The sequence below is a fragment of the Corvus moneduloides genome, chromosome 32 (genome assembly GCF_009650955.1).
Source record: "Corvus moneduloides isolate bCorMon1 chromosome 32, bCorMon1.pri, whole genome shotgun sequence".
Taxonomy (NCBI): Eukaryota; Metazoa; Chordata; class Aves; order Passeriformes; family Corvidae; genus Corvus; species Corvus moneduloides.
The window spans coordinates 501,855-519,199 of NC_045507.1; the positions used below are offsets into that span (position 1 = coordinate 501,855).

Below are 17,345 nucleotides of genomic sequence, written 5' to 3' on the forward strand. Positions count from 1 at the left end.
CCAGGACTCCCCCTCCCAGTTCCTCCCTCTCCTGGGGGGCTCCGTCACCCCCGTTCACGTACAGACAGACCACACCAGTGCCAGGACCCCCTTTTATTGCCCCCGCGGGGACCCCCATCCCCCGTCACCATGGCGGGGACATGGGTTGGGGGTTCTGCAGGTAGGACATGACCACGGCCGAGATGGAGAGCCTGGGGGGGGGGGGACACAGATGTCAGAGACCCCCCCAAACCCGGCCCGGGACCCCCCAGGACCCCCCGGCACTCACATGAAGCTGCTCATCATCTGCTTGGTGTCCTCGGAGCTGCGGGAGTTGGCGAAGCTGATGAAGGAGCAGTAAACGGCGATCCAGGCGCACCACTTGAGCTGGGGACCCCCGGGACACCGCCGTGAGACCCCCGGGGGACCCGCGGCGATGGGGCCTGAGACCCCCAAGATCCCCTGGAGACCCCCGGCGTGGGCAGGAGACCTCCGGAGAGCCCTGAGATCCGCCGGGAATGGCCCTGAGCCCCACCAGGGGCTCTCTCTGTGCCTCCCTTTCCCCGAATTGCCCTCAGAACCGATCCCGGTACCGGTACCCCCCGGCAGCTCCCGGTGCCGCCCGCGCCGCACCTTGAGCATGAGCCCGCACATGCTGAACACCATCCCCAGCAGGTTCATGTAGTCGGGGGTCGGGTCCTCCAGCGCCGGGTTGGTCTCGGTGGCCGGGGGCTTGTACCTGGCGGGGGAAGGGGGCTCCGTCAGCCGGGACCCCCGCGGATGCCGCTGATCTCTGCCCGGTTCTGCCGGCCCCTCCGCGGTCCTCCCCTCTCCCTCTCTCGGTCCCTCTCCCGGTCCCACCTGGCCACTTTGCCGGGTCTCCGCGGGTCCGCCATCGCCCCGCCGCCACCGCCTCTTCCGCCGCCGCCGGAAGGGGCCCGGCCCCCGGTCCCAGCCCCGGTCCCGCCTCCGGCCCCATCCCCGGCCCCCGGTGCCAGCCCCGGTCCCCTCATGGCGTTCCCGAGGCCGCGGCCCGCCCAGGCCGAGCTGCCCCGGCAGCGGGTGCGGACCCTGCAGTGCGGGCAGGGCGCGGTGCGGGCCGCCCGGTTCAACGGTGAGACCGCGGAGGACGGAGGGACCGGGGGTACCGGGGGGAAACAGGGAACGGGGGAAGAGATCAGGACGCGGAGGTGAAGAGGGGGAACCGGGCAGGGGGTGCCGGTTTGGGGGTCCTGGGGGTCACGTCCCTTCACCCCCGTGCAGCGGATGGGAATTACTGCCTGACGTGCGGCAGTGACAAGACGCTGAAGCTCTGGAACCCGCACAAGGGCACAGCCCTGCGCACCTACCAGGGCCACGGCTACGAGGTGCTGGACGCCGCGGGGTAAGGAGGGGCTTTGGGGACCCCTGCCCGCCGCGGGGAGCCCCCACCGCGCTCACGGGACCCCCCCTGCGCCCCGCCAGGTCCTTCGACAACAGCCAGATCTGCTCCGGCGGCGCCGACAAGGCCGTGGCGCTCTGGGACGTGACCACGGGGCAGGTGGTCCGCAAGTACCGGGGACACGCCGGGGTGAGGAGGGAACGGGGGGCGGTTTGGGGAGGAGGATTTGGGATCCTGCGTGAGGGGCGAGGCACTAATTCCCTGCTTCTCCCACAGAAGGTGAACTGTGTCCAGTTCAACGAGGAAGCCACTGTCATCGTGTCTGGTGAGGGAGTGGTTTGGGGGAGACTCTGCACCCCCTTTTCCCACCCTGACCCCCCTTTTTTTTTCGCCCGAACCCCTCTTTTTCCCCAGGCTCCATCGACTCCACAGTGCGGTGCTGGGACTGCCGCTCCCGCCGCCCCGACCCCATCCAGGTGCTGGATGAGGCCAAGGACGGCATCTCCAGCGTGAAGCTCTCATCCCACGAGATCCTGACAGGGTGAGGGACGAGCCCCCCGGCACCGGGGCACCCCCTGAACTGGGGACCCCCTAAACCTCCCCCCTCCCCGCAGCTCCGTGGACGGGCGTGTGCGGCGCTACGACCTCCGCACAGGGCAGCTCTGCTCCGACTACATTGGCAGTGAGTGGGGCCCGTGGGGGGGCCCTGGGGGGGCTCCCAAAGCTGGGGAGGCTCCGCGGGACCCCCCAAACTCCCCGTGTGCCCCCAGGCCCCATCACCAGCGTGTGCTTCAGCAAGGACGGGCAGTGCGTGCTGGCCGCCAGCCTGGACTCCACGCTGCGGCTGCTGGACAAGGACACTGGGGAGCTGCTGGGCGAGTACGGCCCCCCCCCGAAACCCTGCGCTCTCCGGGGGGTTTGGGGGACCCCCAGCTCACCCCGTGTCCCCCTCCCCAGGTACACAGGTCACCGTAGCACGACGTACAGGCTGGACTGTGCCCTGAATGAGCAGGACACGCACGTGGGCTGCGCCTCTGAGGACGGCCATGTCTACTTCTGGAACCTGGTGGAGGTGAGGGAGGATCCGGGGGGGGGGGTTTGGGGACACCCTCGACCCCCCCCTGACCCCCGGTGTCCCCCCAGGGTTCACTGGCGCTCAGCCTGCCCGTGGGCCAGGGCGTGGTGCAGTCACTGGCCTTCCACCCGCGCCTGCCCTGCCTGCTGGTGGCCACCCAGGGCCAGGTGACGCTGTGGCGTGAGGACACCTTCCAGCCCGAGGGGGACCCCAACACCTGACGGGGCCTGGGGGGACCCCGGTGACAAAGAATAAACCCCGAGTGGAGACCCTGCCGTGCTTTATTGGGAGCTGGAATAAATAAATACGAGCGCTGGGGGGAGGGGGACAGGCAGGGAGGGGCGCTGGGGACAGGGGGGACACTCGGACAGGGGGGTGCAGGTGTGGGGGGCCCCTGTCCCCCCCCAGGGGGACTCGCCCCACTGTCCCCCACGCCGTGGGAAGCGCCGAGCCGGGAGCCCCTGCAGAGGTGGGGGGGGCTCAGCACCCCCAAAGCTGAGCCAGGGGGGTCCCTCAGACCTCGGAGGTCCCCGCGGGCACCGGGAACGCGTCGGCACTCCGGGCAAACGTCTCGGCCACGAGCAGCGGGAACACGAGCGAGGCGTCGGCGTAGACCTGGCCCAGGGCAGGGGGTCAGGGGGAAAACCCCCACCCTGTGCCCCCCAAATTCCCCCCTCGACCCCCCAGGCCCCCCCACCTTGACGGGGGTGGCGTCCACGCGGATCTTGCCCCAGGACACGGCCTCATCCGGCCGCGCGCCCGAGTCGGAGCCGTCGAACTCCTGCGCCGTGTTGACGTAGACGGAGAAGTCGGCGCCGTTCCGCTGCCGAGGGCGACATCCGGGTGAGCCCCCCGGCCCCCCCCCCACTGCGGGGGGCCCCAAGCCCCCTCCCTGCCCCAGGGGTCCCCTCACCATGAGGTTGGCGTTGGCGATGTGGTGCTTGACCAGGCCCCCGCCCAGGATGATCATGCCGGTCTTGTGGGCGAAGATGGCCTGGGTGTTGATGAGGCGCAGGTCTGCGGACACAGTGCTGGTCAGGGCGCCCTCAGGGCACCCCCAAATCCCCTGGGGCACCCTGGGGAGTCCCCAAGGGGACACTCACCCTCCACGATGTCCAGCACCAGCCCTGGGCGCTTGTAGGAGTGGAAGAAGATCATGTCCCCCAGGGAGCCGTCGGTGAGCGCCGGGCTCAGCACCGGGATGTTGTTCTGTGGGGAGATGGGGGGACGCGGTGACAGCCGCTGGCACCCACGGTGACACCCCCCGGAGCCCCCCAGTGCCCCCCCAGTACCTTCTGGGCCCAGTAACAGATGGACTCGGGGTTGTTGATCTCCTTGCCCAGCCGGGCGATCATCCGGGACGGTGTCCACCGCACGCCCTGCAGGGACCCAGCTCAGGAACCTTGGCCAGGGGCGCCCCAGGGTGTCCAGGGACCCCCAAGCTCCCTCCCAGCGCTGAGGGATCCCAGGTTGGAGTCCCCCACCCTCACCTGCGTGTCCTGCTCGTCCACCATCCGCTCCAGGATGGGCATCAGCCAGTCCTCGAACTTGCAGTAGTTGTCGTTGGGCACCAGCAGGTTCCCGATCCTGAGGGACCCCAAAGCAACCCCGAGGTGACCCTGAGGTGGCCCCAGCCGTGGCCCCAGCCCCCCATGCTTATCCTCCAGACCTGTTAATGCCGTTCTCCCGCAGGTCCCGGCCCCGCAGGCTGAAGTCCCCGATGTAGGTGGGCGCCAGGCACTTGATCAGGTCCTCCTCAATCCCCCCGGCCGTGGTCACCAGCACGTCCACCTGCCCAGGGCAGGGTCAGCGCCTCAGGGACACCCGTGTGCGACCACCCCCACCCCCTGGAACCTCACAGGGACCCCCTTGGGACACCCCAAGGCCTTGAGGGCTCCTGGCCATGGGGCAAGTGGGACAGCGGACCCTGTGACTGCCTGCGGTGCCCAATGTCCCCACACCCTTCTCACTGTCCCCACATTATTGCCAAGTGTCCCCACAGCATCCCCAGCGTTCCCACGCCCTTCTCAGGTGTCCCCTGTCCCCCGCTGCACGAGGTAGCGGATGCTCTCCCTGTCCCCTGTCCCCCTATCACCACGCCGTGCTGCACGAGGTAGCGGATGCTCTCCCTGTCCCTGTCCCCCTGTCCCCCTGTCACCACGCCGTGCTGCACGAGGTAGCGGATGCTCTCCCTGTCCCTGTCCCCCTGTCCCCTGTCCCCCTGTCACCATGCCGTGCTGCACGAGGTAGCGGATGCTCTCCCTGACGCCGGAGCTGACGAGGTTGGAGGTGAAGCCCAGGAAAATGGTGCAGCCCGAGGGCGGCCGAGGCCCGGCCATGGCCGCTCGCTCCCGCTGCTCCGCGCTCAGCGGCTCCAGCTTGGCCGCGATCTGCGGGGAGGACACCGGGGGCGTCACACCGAGCCCGGGCCCCGCCTCGCCCTCCCGGTGCGATCCCCCCCGGGCCGCACCATCCGCTCGATCTCGGCCACCGCCTGCGCGAAGCTCGTGGCCTGGAAGCCGGTGGTACGGAAGGAGCGGAGCAGCGCCGCGTGGTCGGCGCCGCCCGAGAAGTCGTAGCCGCGCACCGGGAGGGCCTCGGCCGGGAGGGCCCCGCTGGGCCGCAGCACGGCCCGGAGCGCCTCTCCCGGCGCCTCTCCCGGGGCCGCCATGGCTCGGCCAGGCCGCTCAGGGCGCCGCCATCTTAGGCCGCGCCCCCCGCGCCGTGCACCTGCGCGATCCCTCCGCCGTGCGGCTGCGCGCCGCCATCTTGCTCAGCCTCCCCGCTCGCCTTTTCCGTACAGCCGCGCGCCGCCATCTTGGCGGGACGGCGGCCGTGGAGGGACGGGAATCTCGCAGACGCGAAAAGGCGCCGGTGCCGAGGCCGGCGCTGCACTGAGGGAGTCCCGGCACGGCCGCAAGCGCCCCAAACCCGCCCAAATTCACCCCAAACCCGCGGGGGCGCACAAGCTCCGCTCCAGTCCAATCCTTTAATACCCATGAATAGGCGGCAGCGTCCAGCCCCACCGACGTCCCGGACCCGGGCCCTGCCCCGCCACAGTGGGGAGCGCACCGGGGAGCCCGCGGGGCGCGGTCTGAGCCCTCCCGCCAGCATCAGGTCCGGAGCCTCCACACCTCCACCGAGAGTCCCCCCGAGGCCGCGGCTACCACGTCCCCGTCCACACTGATCTGGGGGAGGCCAGAGGAGCGTCAGGGGAGCTGGGGACACCCCGGGGGAGCTTGGGGGGCATCCCAGGAGGGGCTGCGTGTGCACACGCGTGTGCAAGGGCTGGGGACAGCTCCTCACCCCGTTGAGGACGTCGTCGTGTGTCCAGGAGCAGATGGTGCGGGGGGGATCTGTGGGGACGTGGATCTGCAGGAAAGGAAAGGCAAAGCCGGGGGTCAGAAGCGCCCTCAGCCCAGCGAGGAGCCCCCCAGCCCTCTCAGGGCCCCCCCAGCCCAGCCCCGCGGGGCCGAGCCGTGGGGACCCCCACCCGCAGCGTCCTGTCCGTGGACGTGGTGTAGAGCGAGCCCAGCGAGTGCCAGAGCCCCGTGATCTGCAGCCGGTGCCCCACGTCGAAGTACTGCAGGGGGACAGAAACCCCTCCTGAGGCTCGGGAGAGGGGACCTGACCCCCACAACCCCCCGTGACCCCCCAAAGTCCCTACCCGGGCGGGCTGGAAGCCGCCGCTGCCACTGCCGAACAGGTACACACGGCCCTGGTTGTCCCCAGCCCAGAGCTGCGAGCCCCGGTAGGACATGGACAGCAGGTAATTGTCCAGCTGTGGAGGACACCTGAGGGTCACCGCGGAGGGCACAGGGGACCCTCCGGGGGAGGACGTGGGGCACAGCCCCCACCTGCAGCCGCTGCAGGACGGCGCCGGCGCGGCGGTCGAACACCACGAGGGTCCGGTCCTCGCTGCCCGACACGATGAGCCGCTCGTCGGCTGCCAGCGACAGGACAGCGCTGGCGTGGGGCTTGTAGCTGCTCACCTGGGCCTGCCCGGCTGGGAGGGGGGTGGGGGGGTCAGGGGGGTCAGTGGGACACCCCCAGAGCCCCCACCCCGCCCAACACCCCCCCAGTACCTCGCGGGTCGTACACGGTCACCGTCTTGTCGTAGGTGCCGGTGACGAGGACGTCGGGGCGGTACGAGAGGCACAGCACGGCCGCCTTCTCCCTGGGGGAGCGGGGAGTCAGCGGGACCCCCGCGGCCGCCCCCAGCCCCCTCCGGCCCCCCCGGGCCGTACCTGATCTCCCCGAACTGCTGCCCCTCGGCCGCCAGGTCCCAGAGCTTCACGGTGCTGTCCCAGGAGCCGGAGCAGACCCGGGTGTCCCGCGCAGCCAAGCACCAGACCCAGCCCTGGGGGGTGGGGGGGGACCCACAGGCGCTGCCGGACCCCAAACCCGCCCCGGGACCCCCCGAGGGAGGGGGTTGTGGGGTCTGAGCCGCACCTTGTGGGTCCCGCTGCGCCCCGAGCCCAGCGCCTTCACCAGCACCTTCCCGGGGGGGCCCCGGCCCAGCTCCCGCAGGTCCCACAGGTTCACGTTGCGGTCGCGGCCCCCCGAGACGCACAGGGACCCCCCCTGGAAACGGGAAGGGGCCGCCGGTGAGCTGGGGACCCTCCTGGAGCTCCAGGAGACCTCCCCGCCCCCCCCCCAGGGCCCGGCGGGTCCCACCTGCAGCAGCAGGACGGAGTCGACGGAGGCGAAGTGCCCCTCGTCCAGGGAGAAGTGCTCCATGGGGGCCCCCCCGGCCCCCCAGCGCTCCAGGTGCTCCTCCAGGTCCTCGCACGCGGCCGCCCAGTCGAAGCCATCCTCTGGGGGGGGCCCCAAAATCGTGGGTGGTCCCCAAGCCTGTCCCACAGACCCTTCAGAGGATGGCGGCTGCGCAGGTGGGGATCCCACCCAACGCCGAGGTTTGGGGCGGCCAGGAGGGTCCCCCAGAGACACCTCGGGGTCCTTTCCCGGGGGGGCAATGGGGCGCTGGGGAGGGGGGAATGGGGCTTCGGGGGGGTCCCAACTCCCCACATCTACCCCCGAGGTGCCCCCAGCGAACGCGGCGGGACCGGGGACATCCCCCCGCCCCCCGGGAGGGTCCCGGGCGCCCCCAGACCCACCTGGCAGCGCGGGGAGGGGGCGGCGGGCGCGGCGCTGCAGCCGGAGCCGCCAGGCCACGGCGTCCCGGGCCACGTCCCGCAGGGCCCGGCAGACGCACGGCAGCACCCGCCGCACCTCCCGCGCCCGCAGGAAGCCGCAGATCCGCAGCAGCAGCTCCGGCGGCAGCGCCAGGAGCCCCCCCGGGACCCCCGCGCCCGCCGCCGGCCCGTCGGGCTCCGCGGGAGAGGCGGCGGCGGGCGCGGGGGGCCCATCCATGGCTGGGGAGGGGGAACGGGGTCAGCACCGAGCGCGGCCCCGGCACTGCTCCCCGTCCCTCCGGGACACCGGGATCCGCCCCAAAGCGGGACCACCCTCCCCGGTTGCCCGGTATCGCGAAGTCCTCACTCCGTTCCCCCGGTACCGGGACGCACCCCAACACCGCCCTCCCGCCTCAAATCAGAGCCCCCGGCCCTCCCCTCGCCCCCCCCGGTACCGGGTCCCGGCCCAGCCCGGCCCCGCCGCGTCCCGTCGCCACGGCCACGGCGGGAGCCACTTCCGGCGCGACCCGCGAACCAGCCAATGGCATTGCAAGCATCGCCATGACGTCATCAGGCGGCACCGGAAGCGAGCCACGTGCGGCCATGGAGGCAGCTCCGGGAGCGGCAGCTCCGGGAGCGCGGAGCGACCCCAAAATCCCCCCGGACCCCCGCAGAAACCCTCCCCGTTGTCCCCCCCGGTAACAAACGACACGGACACAGCGCACGGTCCACAACGGCCTTTCTTGTGCCGCCCGGCGCGACACAACCGGGTCCCCGCCCCCTCCCTCGCCACACCCTCCCCCCGATCCCCGCCCTGTAAACGGTAAAAAAACGGAACAAAAACGGGCAAATCAAACACGCGGAACGTGGCACCGACTCGCTCACGACGAAGCACAACGGCGGTGGCTCGGCCCCCCCCGGCCCCCAGCCCCCCCGCGCCCCCCCCGCCCGGGGCTCGACGCGTTCCTGTGGACGTGTGTGGGGGAGGGGCGGAGGCTTCATGCGGGGGGGACACGGGGACACCGGGGAGACACACGGGAACGGGCCCCCCCCACCCTTTTTTGGCCCCTCCAGCCCCGATTTTCGCCCTCCCCCACCAGGGATTTGGGCCCCTCCCCCAGGGTTTGGAGCCCCCGCCGCGGGTCCCCCCCTCCCGCGGCCCCCACCCCCAGCCCCCCCCCCTTTATTCGTTCCCCGGGGGTGCAACTGCTCTCGGGGCCCCCCCCGGGACCGGGGCACCGCGCCCCGGCCCCCCCGACCCCCCCCGGGCACCGCGGGGTCCCTCCCGGCCGCCGTCCCCGACGGGCTCCCGGCGCCGACCTGAGGGGGAACAGCAGGAGCGATGGTTGGAGGGGGGAGGGGATCACCTGTGCCCCGCCCCCCGGGGGTTTTTGGGGTGCTGCGCCCCCCCCGCACCTGTTTGAGGTGTTTGCACCTGGCTTAGACCCCGTAAAACGCCGCCAGCCGGTCCTTGAGCAGGGGGGGGAACTGCTCCGAGAACTGCTGCCAGTTCTCCTCACCCACCTGGGCCTTGAAACCGTGCAGGATCTGCGGGGAGGGGGCGAAAAATCAAAACCTGGGGGCCCTGCAGGGCCCCCCCCAAAGAACTGCGGGGTCCCCGAGCCCCCCGGCCTGTGGTTACCTTGTAGAACATGTCCCGCAGGTCGTCCTTGGGGCTCACCCAGGACGCGACGGCATCGCAGAAGAAGATGAAATCCTGGGGGAAACACCCCAAAAATGGGGCGATGGGGAGGGGAACAAGCCAGGGACCCCCAGTTTTGGCTGGAGACCAAAAATCCCCCCCCTAAAACCACCCCATCAAGGGCTGGGATCCCCCCGAGGGTAACCCCCACCCCTCACGCTCTTCACTCACCCCAAAACAAGGAGCACTTGGCTCCAGAACAAGGTGCTCCCCCCCCCAAAAAAAAAAAAATACCCTGGAGAGCCCCCCAAAACCTGGGACCCCCCCGCACCTGCACGACCCCCCCAGGGTTGACCCCGATCATGACGCAGATCCCCCGGAAGGCCGAGTCCTTCTCCTCGTTGTCGCGGATGTTCCGCAGCGACGTGCACCTGGTGGGGGCAAAAGGGGGAGAAATCGGGGTTCAGCGCCCTCCAACCCCCACCCCCCAAGTTCTGGGGACCCCCAAAAGCCGCCGCAGAACTCACCAGGGCCGGATGAACTGCTGCAGCATCGGGGCCACCTCCTGCGGGCACACGAAGCCGAGGCGCCCGATGGTGATGGCTGGGGAGAGAGTGGGACACGGATTGAGGATTTTGGGGAGGGACTGAGGATTTTGGGGACCCCCCCTCACACGCAGGAACTGTTGGGGGAGCCCCTCAAAGGCTCACCCGTGTTCTCCAGGAGCGTTTTGGGGGTGTTGGGGCGGTTGATGATCTCCACGAGGTTGTTGAGGACCATGGGGACGTAGGGCTGCATCTCCGCGCCTGGGGGGGCAAAGAGGGGTTCAGGGGAGCTCTGGGGGGGTTGGGGGAGCTCTGGAGGTCTCAGGGGAGCCCTGGGGGGGCCGCTCACCCATCTGCATGCAGATCTCCCCGATGGCCCAGGTCGCGTTGTTGCACACGGAGATGAACTCGGGGTTCAGGTTGGTGCCGAGGATGGGCATGAACTCGGCTGGGGGAGGGGGCACAGGTGAGCGCAGACAAACCCCCCGCCCACCCCAAATTCGGGGGACCCCAAAACTCACCGATGCAGGGCTTGACGTGCACAAAGCAGGCCTTGGTGAGGTCGCCCAGGAGGGCGAAGGAGCTCTGCCGCACCTCGGGCATCGTGTCCTGGGGCAGCGAGGGCACGGGTGAGGGCAGGGGTGAGGGCCCGGGTGGGTGTGGGAGGGGTGTGGGGGTTCGGGGGTCCCCCCCTCACCTGCATGCACTGGAACAGCAGGGTCATGATGTTGGAGCGGGCCACCAGCTGCTCCACGTGGCCGCCGAGCCCTTCGGCCAGGCCGCTGAGCAGGTCCAGCGCCACGATCATGAAATCCTTGTCGGGGGCCTCGTACTGCTCCGGGTGCTGGTTGTACATCTGGGGGGGCCGCTGTCACCGCGGGGGGGTGGCTGGCACCTCCCCGGCCCCCCCCCCAGCGCCGGCGAGGGGCTCACCATGGCCTGGGCCAGCGTCTTCTGCACCAGGGTGACGCAGCGCTGGTAGACGGGCTCGCAGTAGGGCAGGAAGCCGCTCTGTAGGGCCGTGGCCACCGAGGACAGGCACTGGGGACAGCAGGGGACGTCGTGGAGGGGCGGCTCGGGGACGGCCACCCCCACTCAGGCCACCCCCGACCCACCTCCAGCAGCGGGAACAGGTCCTTGTCCTCGTCCTTGAGCTCGTTCCACTTCTGGATGAGCGGCGGCATCAGCTTCTGGATGTACTCCTGTGAGCAGGGGGTGTCACACGGGGTGGGGACACCCCGGGGGGGCTTGGGGACAGCGGGGAGGGGGTTGGGGACACGCAGCAGCCGTGCCCTGAGGGCCCTCAGACCAGTGAGATCCACAGGGGGAGTTCAGGATTCGAATGTCTGTGGTCATCAGCGGGCTCGGACAGGGGGACGGGGACAGCCGGGGGGGGTTGGGGACACTGAGGGAGGCTGGGGACTCACCGGCTGGTTGAGGTGGTGGCCCACGGAGTCAGCCAAGGTGCCGATGGCGTCGTAGAGGATGAGCAGGTTCTTGTGCTGGTACTTGCCGAAGGCAAAGACGAGCGTGTCCAGGATGAAGCTCAGGTACGGCACCAGCTCCGTGCACGCCTCCTCCTCCAACGTGGCGAAGGCACTGGGGACAAGGACACCCCAAAACGGGGTCAGGGACCCCAAGAAAACCCCACAGGACCCCCCCCCCCCATCCCAAACCAGGCTGAGAGCCCCGCCGGGTCAGGCAGTACGAACACAAGGCGTCCTCACGGGGATCGGGGGAACGGTGTCATCACCCCCGGGGGGGCTCAGAGCCATCCCACAGACCCTGAACGTCCCCAAACCACCCAAAACCCCCCCCAGCAGCGTCACCTGTCCCCACCCAGCGTCACCTGCAGGCGGCCTCCTGCACGCGCTTGTTGCTGTCCAGGATGCGCTGCAGCAGCTCGGTCATGAGGGGCTTCAGGTAGAGCTCGGGGGGCTGCGCCACCACCCAGTGCGCGTAGCGGCTCAGCGTCCAGCAGGCGATGGAGCGGACCAGGGCCTTGCGGTCAGCCAGGCACCGGATCAGGTGTGGGATCAGCTCGGGCAGGTAGGGCACCATGCCCTGCATGCAGCCTGCGGGGCGGGCACGGCGTCAGAGCCACCCGGGCTTGGGGTTTTCCCTCCCAAGAACGGGTTCCTCCAGCGAGATCAGGGTTTGGTCCCCTAAGGGTAACTCTGAGGGTCAGCCAGGACAGGGATTTTCCCCTTCAAAGAACCGGGATCCCTCCCCAAGAGCAGGATCTCCCCCCAAGGTCAGTCTGGGGCTTCGCCAGGACTGGGATTGGGTTAGAAATCCCTCATGATCAGGATTTTCCTCCCCAAAACCAGGATCCCCTGGATCAGGATTGGGTTGGGGCTGTGTTTTGGGGTCCCCCAGGATGGGGATGCCGTCCCCAAAGGGCCATTTTGGGGTGCCCACCTTCGGCGATGGCCCCCAGGACCAGGATCCCTGACTCCTTGACCACCCACTCGAGGTGGAAGAGCAGCTCCTTGAGCAGGGGCAGCAGGTGGGGCAGCAGCTCCTCCCGGAACACATTGGCCAGGACGTCCAGCGCCGCCGCCGAGCACTTCCCTGAAGGGGTTAATGACACCCTGGGGACACCCCAAAACCACCGGGGACACCCCAAAACCTGCACAGACACCCCAAAACCCAGAGGAACACCCCAAAACCCCACAGGAGATGACCCAAAACCCCACAGGATTTCAGGGATTTTGGGGTCACTCACTGCACCAGGTGTGCCGTGAGCTCAGGAGAGGGTTTGGGATTGGATTTTGGGGTGGATTTCAAGGATTTCAGAGTGGATTCTGGGGTGGACTTTGGGGCATATTTCAGGGATTTCAGGGTGGATTTTGGCGTGGATTTCAGGGATTTTGGGGTGGATCTTGGGTGGATTTCAGGGCGGATTCTGGGGTGGACTTTGGGGCAGATTTCAGGGTGGATTTTGGGGCGGATTTCAGGGTGGATTTTGGGGTGGACTTTGGGGCGGATTTCAGGGTGGATTTTGGGGTGGACTTTGGGGCGGATTTCAGGGTGGATTTTGGGGTGGACTTTGGGGCGGATTTCAGGGTTGATTTTGGGGTAGACTTTGGGGTGGATTTCAGGGATTTTGGGGTGGATTTTGGGGTGGACTTTGGGGCAGATTTCAGGGATTTCGGGGTCGCTCACTGCCCCAAACCCCGACGCCGTGTTCCTACGCAGGTTCCAGTCGGACAGGGCGTCGTCGTCGTCCTCGTCGTCGCCGTCCCCGTCGCCGTCCCCACCCCGCTGCTCCTCGTGCGCCAGGGTCACCGTGCGCGACTTGTGGAAGCGCGGCTTGATGTCCTGGTCACTGTCAGGGACCGCCTCGTCCTCCTCCACGTCGCCCTGGGGGGAATCGCGACGTGACATCATCGTATCATGGCGTGATGTCATCGTATCACGGCATGACGTCGTATCGCGGCGTGACGTCATATCGCGGCAGCGCCCGGATCAGACAGTACGAACACAAACGACCATCACGGGGGTCAGTTCAGGTTGGTCATCATCTCCAGGGCACCCCAGTGCTCCCAGTTACACCAGTATGAGCCCCCCCCAGTGCTCCCAGTGCCCACCTTGAGCAGGATGATGTCGATCTCCGAGTACCTCATGCCGTGCACCAGGATTGGGATCAGCCTGGATTGAGGGTGGATTTTGGGGTCACTCACTGCACCAGGTGTGCCGTGAGCTCTGGGGTGGGTTTTGGGGTGGGTTTAGGGGATTTTGGGGTCACTCACTGCACCAGGTGTGCGGTCAGCACATCCTTGCAGATCGGCTGCTCCGCCAGCGTCAGCCAGAACTCGCAGGCCTCGAGCGCCACGTTCTCGTCGCTGTCCTGCGTCCGCTGCAGCATGTACTGGGGTGGGGGCACAGGTGAGCTCACCTGGCACAGGTGACCCCAAAAAACCCTCACCTGGGCACAGGGAACCCCTCAAATCCCTCACCTGGGGGGGATTCTGGGCTCACTCACTGCTCTGGAGCGGGTTTGGGGGGGGGATTCTGGAGTATTTTGGGGTGAATTTCAGGGATTTCAGGGTCACTCACCGCACCAGGTAACCCTTAAACCGCTTGCCCGTGCCCAGGTGACCCCAGGCCCCACGCTCACCTGGATGATGCTGTACATGTGCGGGATCAGGCGGTCGATGCGCACCTCCAGCAGCATCACCAGCGCCCTGCAGACGTTCTTGCGCACCTCGGGGTCCTCATCCACCGCCAGCGCGAACAGGTGCTGGGGAGGGGCACAGCTGAGACCCCAAAACGCTCCCCCGGGACCCCAAAACCCTCCCCTGGGACCCCAAAACTCCCCCCAGGACCCCCAGGGGCGCTCCCACCTCGATGAAAGTGTCGATGTTCTCCATCAGCGCCTGCGCCCGGTCCATGATGAACTGGTTGACGCAGGCGATGGCGTGGGACCTGCAGGGCAGGGGGGGTCACCTGGAGCCCCAAAACCCACCCTAAAACACACCTGGGAACTCCCAGACCCACGTGGAGCCCTAAAACCCACCCTGAAACCCACCTGAACCCTCCTAAACCCACCTGAAGGCCCCCAGACCCACCTGCAACCCCAAAACCCACCTTAAAACCCACCTGAACACCCCCTAAATCAACCTGGCCCCCCCAGCGCTGTACTTGGGGGACACCTAGGACTGTTTTAGGGCTGCCCAGTGTGACCCCTCCCCCAAAAAAATGGGGAGCAATGGGAGACAAATTTGGGAATCCAGGCACTTTCAGAAATCGAGATTTTTTTGGGGCCACTTCAGCAGTTCCAAGAACAACATCCCCCCACATCCCTACCCCCCCCCGAGGCAATGGGGTCACGGGCGTGTCCCCACCTGTCCCCCACACCTGATTTTGGGGCTGCAGTGCTTGAAGAACTGCAGGAACTTGGGGATCATGACGTTGAGGGGCCGGTTCAGGGCGTCGCTGTCCAGCAGCTCCGAGGAGTCCTCGCAGATCTTCTGCAGCGCCCCGAAAGCGCCCTGGGAGGGGAAAAGGGGGAGGTGGCGGTGGGATTTGGGGGTGCAGGTGGGTCTGGGGGTGTTCAGGGGGGATTTAAGGAGTGTTTTGGGGGTGCAGGTGGGTTTACAGGGTGTTCAGGCATGCTTTAGGATGGGTTTTGGGGGTTGAGGTGGGTCTGGGGGTGCTCAGCCCCACCCCAGGTGCCCCCCAGACCTCGCAGGTGTTGTAATCCTCGGAGTTGAGGAGGTTGCAGAGCTGGGGCAGCAGCTCCGGCCACATCTGCAGCTCCCCCTTGGAGGCGATGGTGGTGATCAGGATACCTGGGATGGGGAGGGACAGGTGAGCTGGGGGGCTTGGGGGGGATTTTGGGGGTTTTTGGGGCCGGTTTTGGGGTCGCCCCTGACCGATGGTGGCACGGATGAGGGACGAGGCATCGCCCAGGTGGTTCAGGCACTCCTGCTTGATGAACTCGGCCACGGGCGGGGGGAAGCTCTGGAAATGCGCCTTGACGTTGTTCTTGAGGATCAGCCCGCTCAGGGAGCGCGTGGGCTCATCTGGGGGAGGGGGAAACGGGGTGTTTGGAGGGGGGCCGGGAGCTGGATCGCCCACAAAATGGCTCCAGTGGCCACTGGCACCCCCCCAAAAACCTCTAGGACCCCCTCAAGGACCCCCAGATTGCCCCCCACCTTCGGACTTGAGACGCGTGAGCACAAAAATCAGGTAATTGTTGAAATCCGGGAACTGGTTCAGCTGCTTCAGCTTCTGTAGGGAAGTCAAGGAGCAGGCACGGACAAAAAGGGACACAGGGAGACAAGAGAGACACAGGGCCAGGGACACCCAGGGCCAAGGATGCCCATCCCACGTCGCCCACCCCAATTTTCCCATCAGCACTAAAGCCACCCCCACCCCGAGGACCTGAACCCCCCAGTCCCAAGACCCCTGCTCTGAGAGGATCTGAACCCCCCAGACCCAATCCTGGAGCTCTCAGCTCCACTCCCGGGGGTCCTCCCCAAATCCTGGTGCTCCCAGCCCCATCCCGGTGCTCCCAGCCCCATCCCGGGGGTCCCAGCCCCCAAAGATACATCCTGCACCACGCGCTGCGTGGCCGTGTTGGGCGACTGCGAGTCCTTGAGCAGCTGCAGCACCTGCTGCAGGCCCTGCTCGTCCGGCTGCCAGTCCATGGCCGGCCCGGGGGGCCCGGGGGGGGGCCCGGGGGGGTCCGTGGGAGTCCCGGGAGGGTCGTCCCGGAGGCAGCGACCCCGGCTGGCAGCGGAGAGAGCGGGAAGCAGTGTTGGGGAGGGGGCAGCACGGGTCGGGGGGGGACATTTGGGGACTCCCCCGGGATGGACTCGGTCTCCGTTGGGGGGTGTGGGGGGGGGGGCACCGCGGGGATCCCCCCGCAGGAGCCGGGACCGGGGCGGGACCCACGCGCCGCGCACGTGGGGCCGGGAATGGCGGGAGAACGGCGATGGGGGGGGGAGGGAAGGGTCCGGTGTCCCCCCCGCGCCCCCGCCCCCGGATAAACCCCCCTCCCCTCCCCCCCAACCTCCGGCACCTCCGCTGCCCCCCGGCCCCATCCGCCGCCCCCGCTTTGAGACCCTCGCCCCCCCATCCCGCCCCCCACGCGCCCTCAAAGCCTCCCCCCACCCCAGTTGCCCCCCCAGCCCCCCAATCTGCCCCCCCAGCCCCCTTCACACCTCCCCCAAGCTCCCCACCCCCCCCCCCCGTCCCTCAGTTCCCTCCCGAACCCCCGTTTCAAGCCCTCGAGACCCCCAAACCCCTCCCCGGGGCCCCCCCAGTCTCCCCCCGCCCCGTCTCCCTCACCGCCCCAGGGACCCCCCAATTCTCCCCTCAGCGCCCCCTTCGCTACCCCCCCTCCACCAGGCCCCGCGCGCCGCTCCCGCCGCCCCCCGCGCTGCCGGTACCTGCCCGGTGAGTTTTGGGGGGAGGTCCCGGTGTGTTTTTGGGGGCGATCCCGGTGGTTTTTTGCGGGGGGGGGTCCCGGTGTTCGGGGGGGGGGGGTCGGAGCGCGGCCGGGGGGGTTTCGCCGCTGCCCCCCGTGACCCCCGCCGGCCACCGTCCGCCCCGCGCGGCCGCGTCACGTGCGCAGCGGGGGCGGGGCCTCAGGGGGAAAAGGCGGAGCCACGCGCGGGAAGAGGCGGGGCTACAACGCGCATGCGCCGAGTCCCCGGAACACAGCGGGCACTACAAATCCCAGCGCACACCGCGCGCGGGCGGAACCATTGCAGGGGAAGGGGGGAACGTCACCGCCAGCCCGTTTAGCGAGCGCCAAGGGGAGCGGCGGCACTGGGGGCAACTGGGAGGAAACTGGGGGGAGTGGGAAGGGGTCCAGAGGGGACTGAGAGGAACTGGGATGGGGATCGGGGCAGCTGGGAGGAGCTGGTGGGGGGTTCAGGGGGAACTGGGAGGAACTGGTGGGGTTCTGGGCGGTCCCCCTCACGTGGGCACAGGCCAAAGGTGTCCCTCCCAAACTTTATTTGGGTGAAAACCCCCCCAAACCAGTAAAAACTCAGTGCAGGGGAAAGGGGAGGGGGTAATAAAGCAAGGTCCCTCCCACACCTGCCGCCAAAACCGCCCCTCCCCGACCCCC

The 17,345-nt window shown here is 68.6% G+C and overlaps 5 protein-coding genes across 7 annotated transcripts; 1 reads left to right on the forward strand and 4 right to left on the reverse strand.

Moving 5' to 3' along the window:
• Positions 1-78: 78 nt before the first annotated feature.
• On the reverse strand, positions 79-921 carry WDR83OS (WD repeat domain 83 opposite strand). Its single transcript, XM_032094672.1, has 4 exons — positions 841-921; positions 613-718; positions 269-366; positions 79-191 (listed from the first exon to the last, which is right to left on the reverse strand). Exons 1-4 carry the CDS (start codon positions 873-875, stop codon positions 125-127), a joined length of 306 nt encoding a protein of 101 aa, XP_031950563.1. The 5' UTR covers positions 876-921; the 3' UTR covers positions 79-124.
• On the forward strand, positions 919-2,705 carry WDR83 (WD repeat domain 83). The gene is made up of 9 exons (XM_032094600.1): positions 919-1,093; positions 1,243-1,363; positions 1,444-1,549; positions 1,637-1,685; positions 1,775-1,901; positions 1,975-2,042; positions 2,131-2,239; positions 2,318-2,432; positions 2,504-2,705. The coding sequence occupies exons 1-9, from the start codon at positions 991-993 to the stop codon at positions 2,654-2,656; spliced, it is 951 nt and encodes a 316-aa protein (XP_031950491.1). The 5' UTR covers positions 919-990; the 3' UTR covers positions 2,657-2,705.
• Positions 2,699-5,139, reverse strand: DHPS (deoxyhypusine synthase). Of its 2 annotated transcripts, XM_032094609.1 has the most exons (9): positions 4,906-5,139; positions 4,664-4,825; positions 4,105-4,226; positions 3,926-4,022; positions 3,728-3,814; positions 3,539-3,644; positions 3,349-3,452; positions 3,133-3,258; positions 2,699-3,050 (listed from the first exon to the last, which is right to left on the reverse strand). In XM_032094609.1, the coding sequence occupies exons 1-9, from the start codon at positions 5,104-5,106 to the stop codon at positions 2,949-2,951; spliced, it is 1,107 nt and encodes a 368-aa protein (XP_031950500.1). In that variant the 5' UTR covers positions 5,107-5,139; the 3' UTR covers positions 2,699-2,948. The 2 variants fall into 2 exon arrangements, with proteins under 2 accessions (XP_031950500.1, XP_031950501.1); XM_032094610.1 differs by lacking the exons at positions 4,664-4,825; positions 4,906-5,139 and adding an exon at positions 4,594-4,601.
• Positions 5,140-5,454: 315 nt separating this feature from the next.
• FBXW9 (F-box and WD repeat domain containing 9) lies at positions 5,455-7,913 on the reverse strand. Of its 2 annotated transcripts, none has more exons than XM_032094590.1 (10): positions 7,553-7,913; positions 7,113-7,252; positions 6,888-7,019; positions 6,683-6,795; positions 6,521-6,612; positions 6,293-6,441; positions 6,103-6,216; positions 5,929-6,018; positions 5,742-5,807; positions 5,455-5,623 (listed from the first exon to the last, which is right to left on the reverse strand). In XM_032094590.1, the coding sequence occupies exons 1-10, from the start codon at positions 7,806-7,808 to the stop codon at positions 5,549-5,551; spliced, it is 1,227 nt and encodes a 408-aa protein (XP_031950481.1). In that variant the 5' UTR covers positions 7,809-7,913; the 3' UTR covers positions 5,455-5,548. The 2 variants fall into 2 exon arrangements, with proteins under 2 accessions (XP_031950481.1, XP_031950480.1); XM_032094589.1 differs by having other exon boundaries at positions 7,113-7,289.
• Positions 7,914-8,779: 866 nt separating this feature from the next.
• On the reverse strand, positions 8,780-16,765 carry TNPO2 (transportin 2). Its single transcript, XM_032094493.1, has 25 exons — positions 16,660-16,765; positions 15,817-15,997; positions 15,421-15,496; positions 15,139-15,288; positions 14,948-15,054; positions 14,621-14,754; positions 14,107-14,188; positions 13,881-14,003; positions 13,513-13,631; positions 13,351-13,411; positions 12,955-13,123; positions 12,179-12,331; positions 11,607-11,832; positions 11,185-11,356; positions 10,873-10,959; positions 10,691-10,798; positions 10,455-10,613; positions 10,279-10,366; positions 10,107-10,205; positions 9,923-10,018; positions 9,740-9,815; positions 9,544-9,643; positions 9,213-9,287; positions 8,987-9,118; positions 8,780-8,890 (listed from the first exon to the last, which is right to left on the reverse strand). Exons 2-24 carry the CDS (start codon positions 15,913-15,915, stop codon positions 9,011-9,013), a joined length of 2,667 nt encoding a protein of 888 aa, XP_031950384.1. The 5' UTR covers positions 15,916-15,997; positions 16,660-16,765; the 3' UTR covers positions 8,780-8,890; positions 8,987-9,010.
• Between the last annotated feature and the right edge of the window lie 580 nt (positions 16,766-17,345).

What these genes read in the sequence shown, in the direction of transcription:
- WDR83OS (XM_032094672.1), bottom strand. Translation starts at nt 875, where the DNA reads ATGGCGGACCCGCGGAGACCCGGCAAAGTGGCCAG. An exon ending in AGACCCGGCAAAGTGGCCAG is followed by an intron (nt 719 to 840) that starts GTGGGACCGGGA and finishes TTCCCCCGCCAG; the next exon opens with GTACAAGCCCCCGGCCACCG. An exon ending in CAGATGATGAGCAGCTTCAT is followed by an intron (nt 192 to 268) that starts GTGAGTGCCGGG and finishes CCCCCCCCCCAG; the next exon opens with GCTCTCCATCTCGGCCGTGG.
- FBXW9 (XM_032094589.1), bottom strand. Translation starts at nt 7,804, where the DNA reads ATGGGCCCCCCGCGCCCGCCGCCGCCTCTCCCGCGGAGCCCGACGGGC. An exon ending in GACCGTGTACGACCCGCGAG is followed by an intron (nt 6,442 to 6,520) that starts GTACTGGGGGGG and finishes CCCCCCTCCCAG; the next exon opens with CCGGGCAGGCCCAGGTGAGC. An exon ending in GCGGCTTCCAGCCCGCCCGG is followed by an intron (nt 6,019 to 6,102) that starts GTAGGGACTTTG and finishes GTCCCCCTGCAG; the next exon opens with TACTTCGACGTGGGGCACCG.
- DHPS (XM_032094609.1), bottom strand. Translation starts at nt 5,106, where the DNA reads ATGGCGGCCCCGGGAGAGGCGCCGGGAGAGGCGCTCCGGGCCGTGCTG. An exon ending in GGTGCTGGACATCGTGGAGG is followed by an intron (nt 3,453 to 3,538) that starts GTGAGTGTCCCC and finishes CTGTGTCCGCAG; the next exon opens with ACCTGCGCCTCATCAACACC. An exon ending in TCGCCAACGCCAACCTCATG is followed by an intron (nt 3,259 to 3,348) that starts GTGAGGGGACCC and finishes CGCCCTCGGCAG; the next exon opens with CGGAACGGCGCCGACTTCTC.
- TNPO2 (XM_032094493.1), bottom strand. Translation starts at nt 15,915, where the DNA reads ATGGACTGGCAGCCGGACGAGCAGGGCCTGCAGCAGGTGCTGCAGCTG. An exon ending in TCGACATCATCCTGCTCAAG is followed by an intron (nt 13,124 to 13,350) that starts GTGGGCACTGGG and finishes GATTCCCCCCAG; the next exon opens with GGCGACGTGGAGGAGGACGA. An exon ending in AACGCTCCTGGAGAACACGG is followed by an intron (nt 9,816 to 9,922) that starts GTGAGCCTTTGA and finishes CTCTCTCCCCAG; the next exon opens with CCATCACCATCGGGCGCCTC.
- WDR83 (XM_032094600.1), top strand. Translation starts at nt 991, where the DNA reads ATGGCGTTCCCGAGGCCGCGGCCCGCCCAGGCCGAGCTGCCCCGGCAG. An exon ending in GCGGGCCGCCCGGTTCAACG is followed by an intron (nt 1,094 to 1,242) that starts GTGAGACCGCGG and finishes ACCCCCGTGCAG; the next exon opens with CGGATGGGAATTACTGCCTG. An exon ending in TCCCACGAGATCCTGACAGG is followed by an intron (nt 1,902 to 1,974) that starts GTGAGGGACGAG and finishes CCCTCCCCGCAG; the next exon opens with CTCCGTGGACGGGCGTGTGC.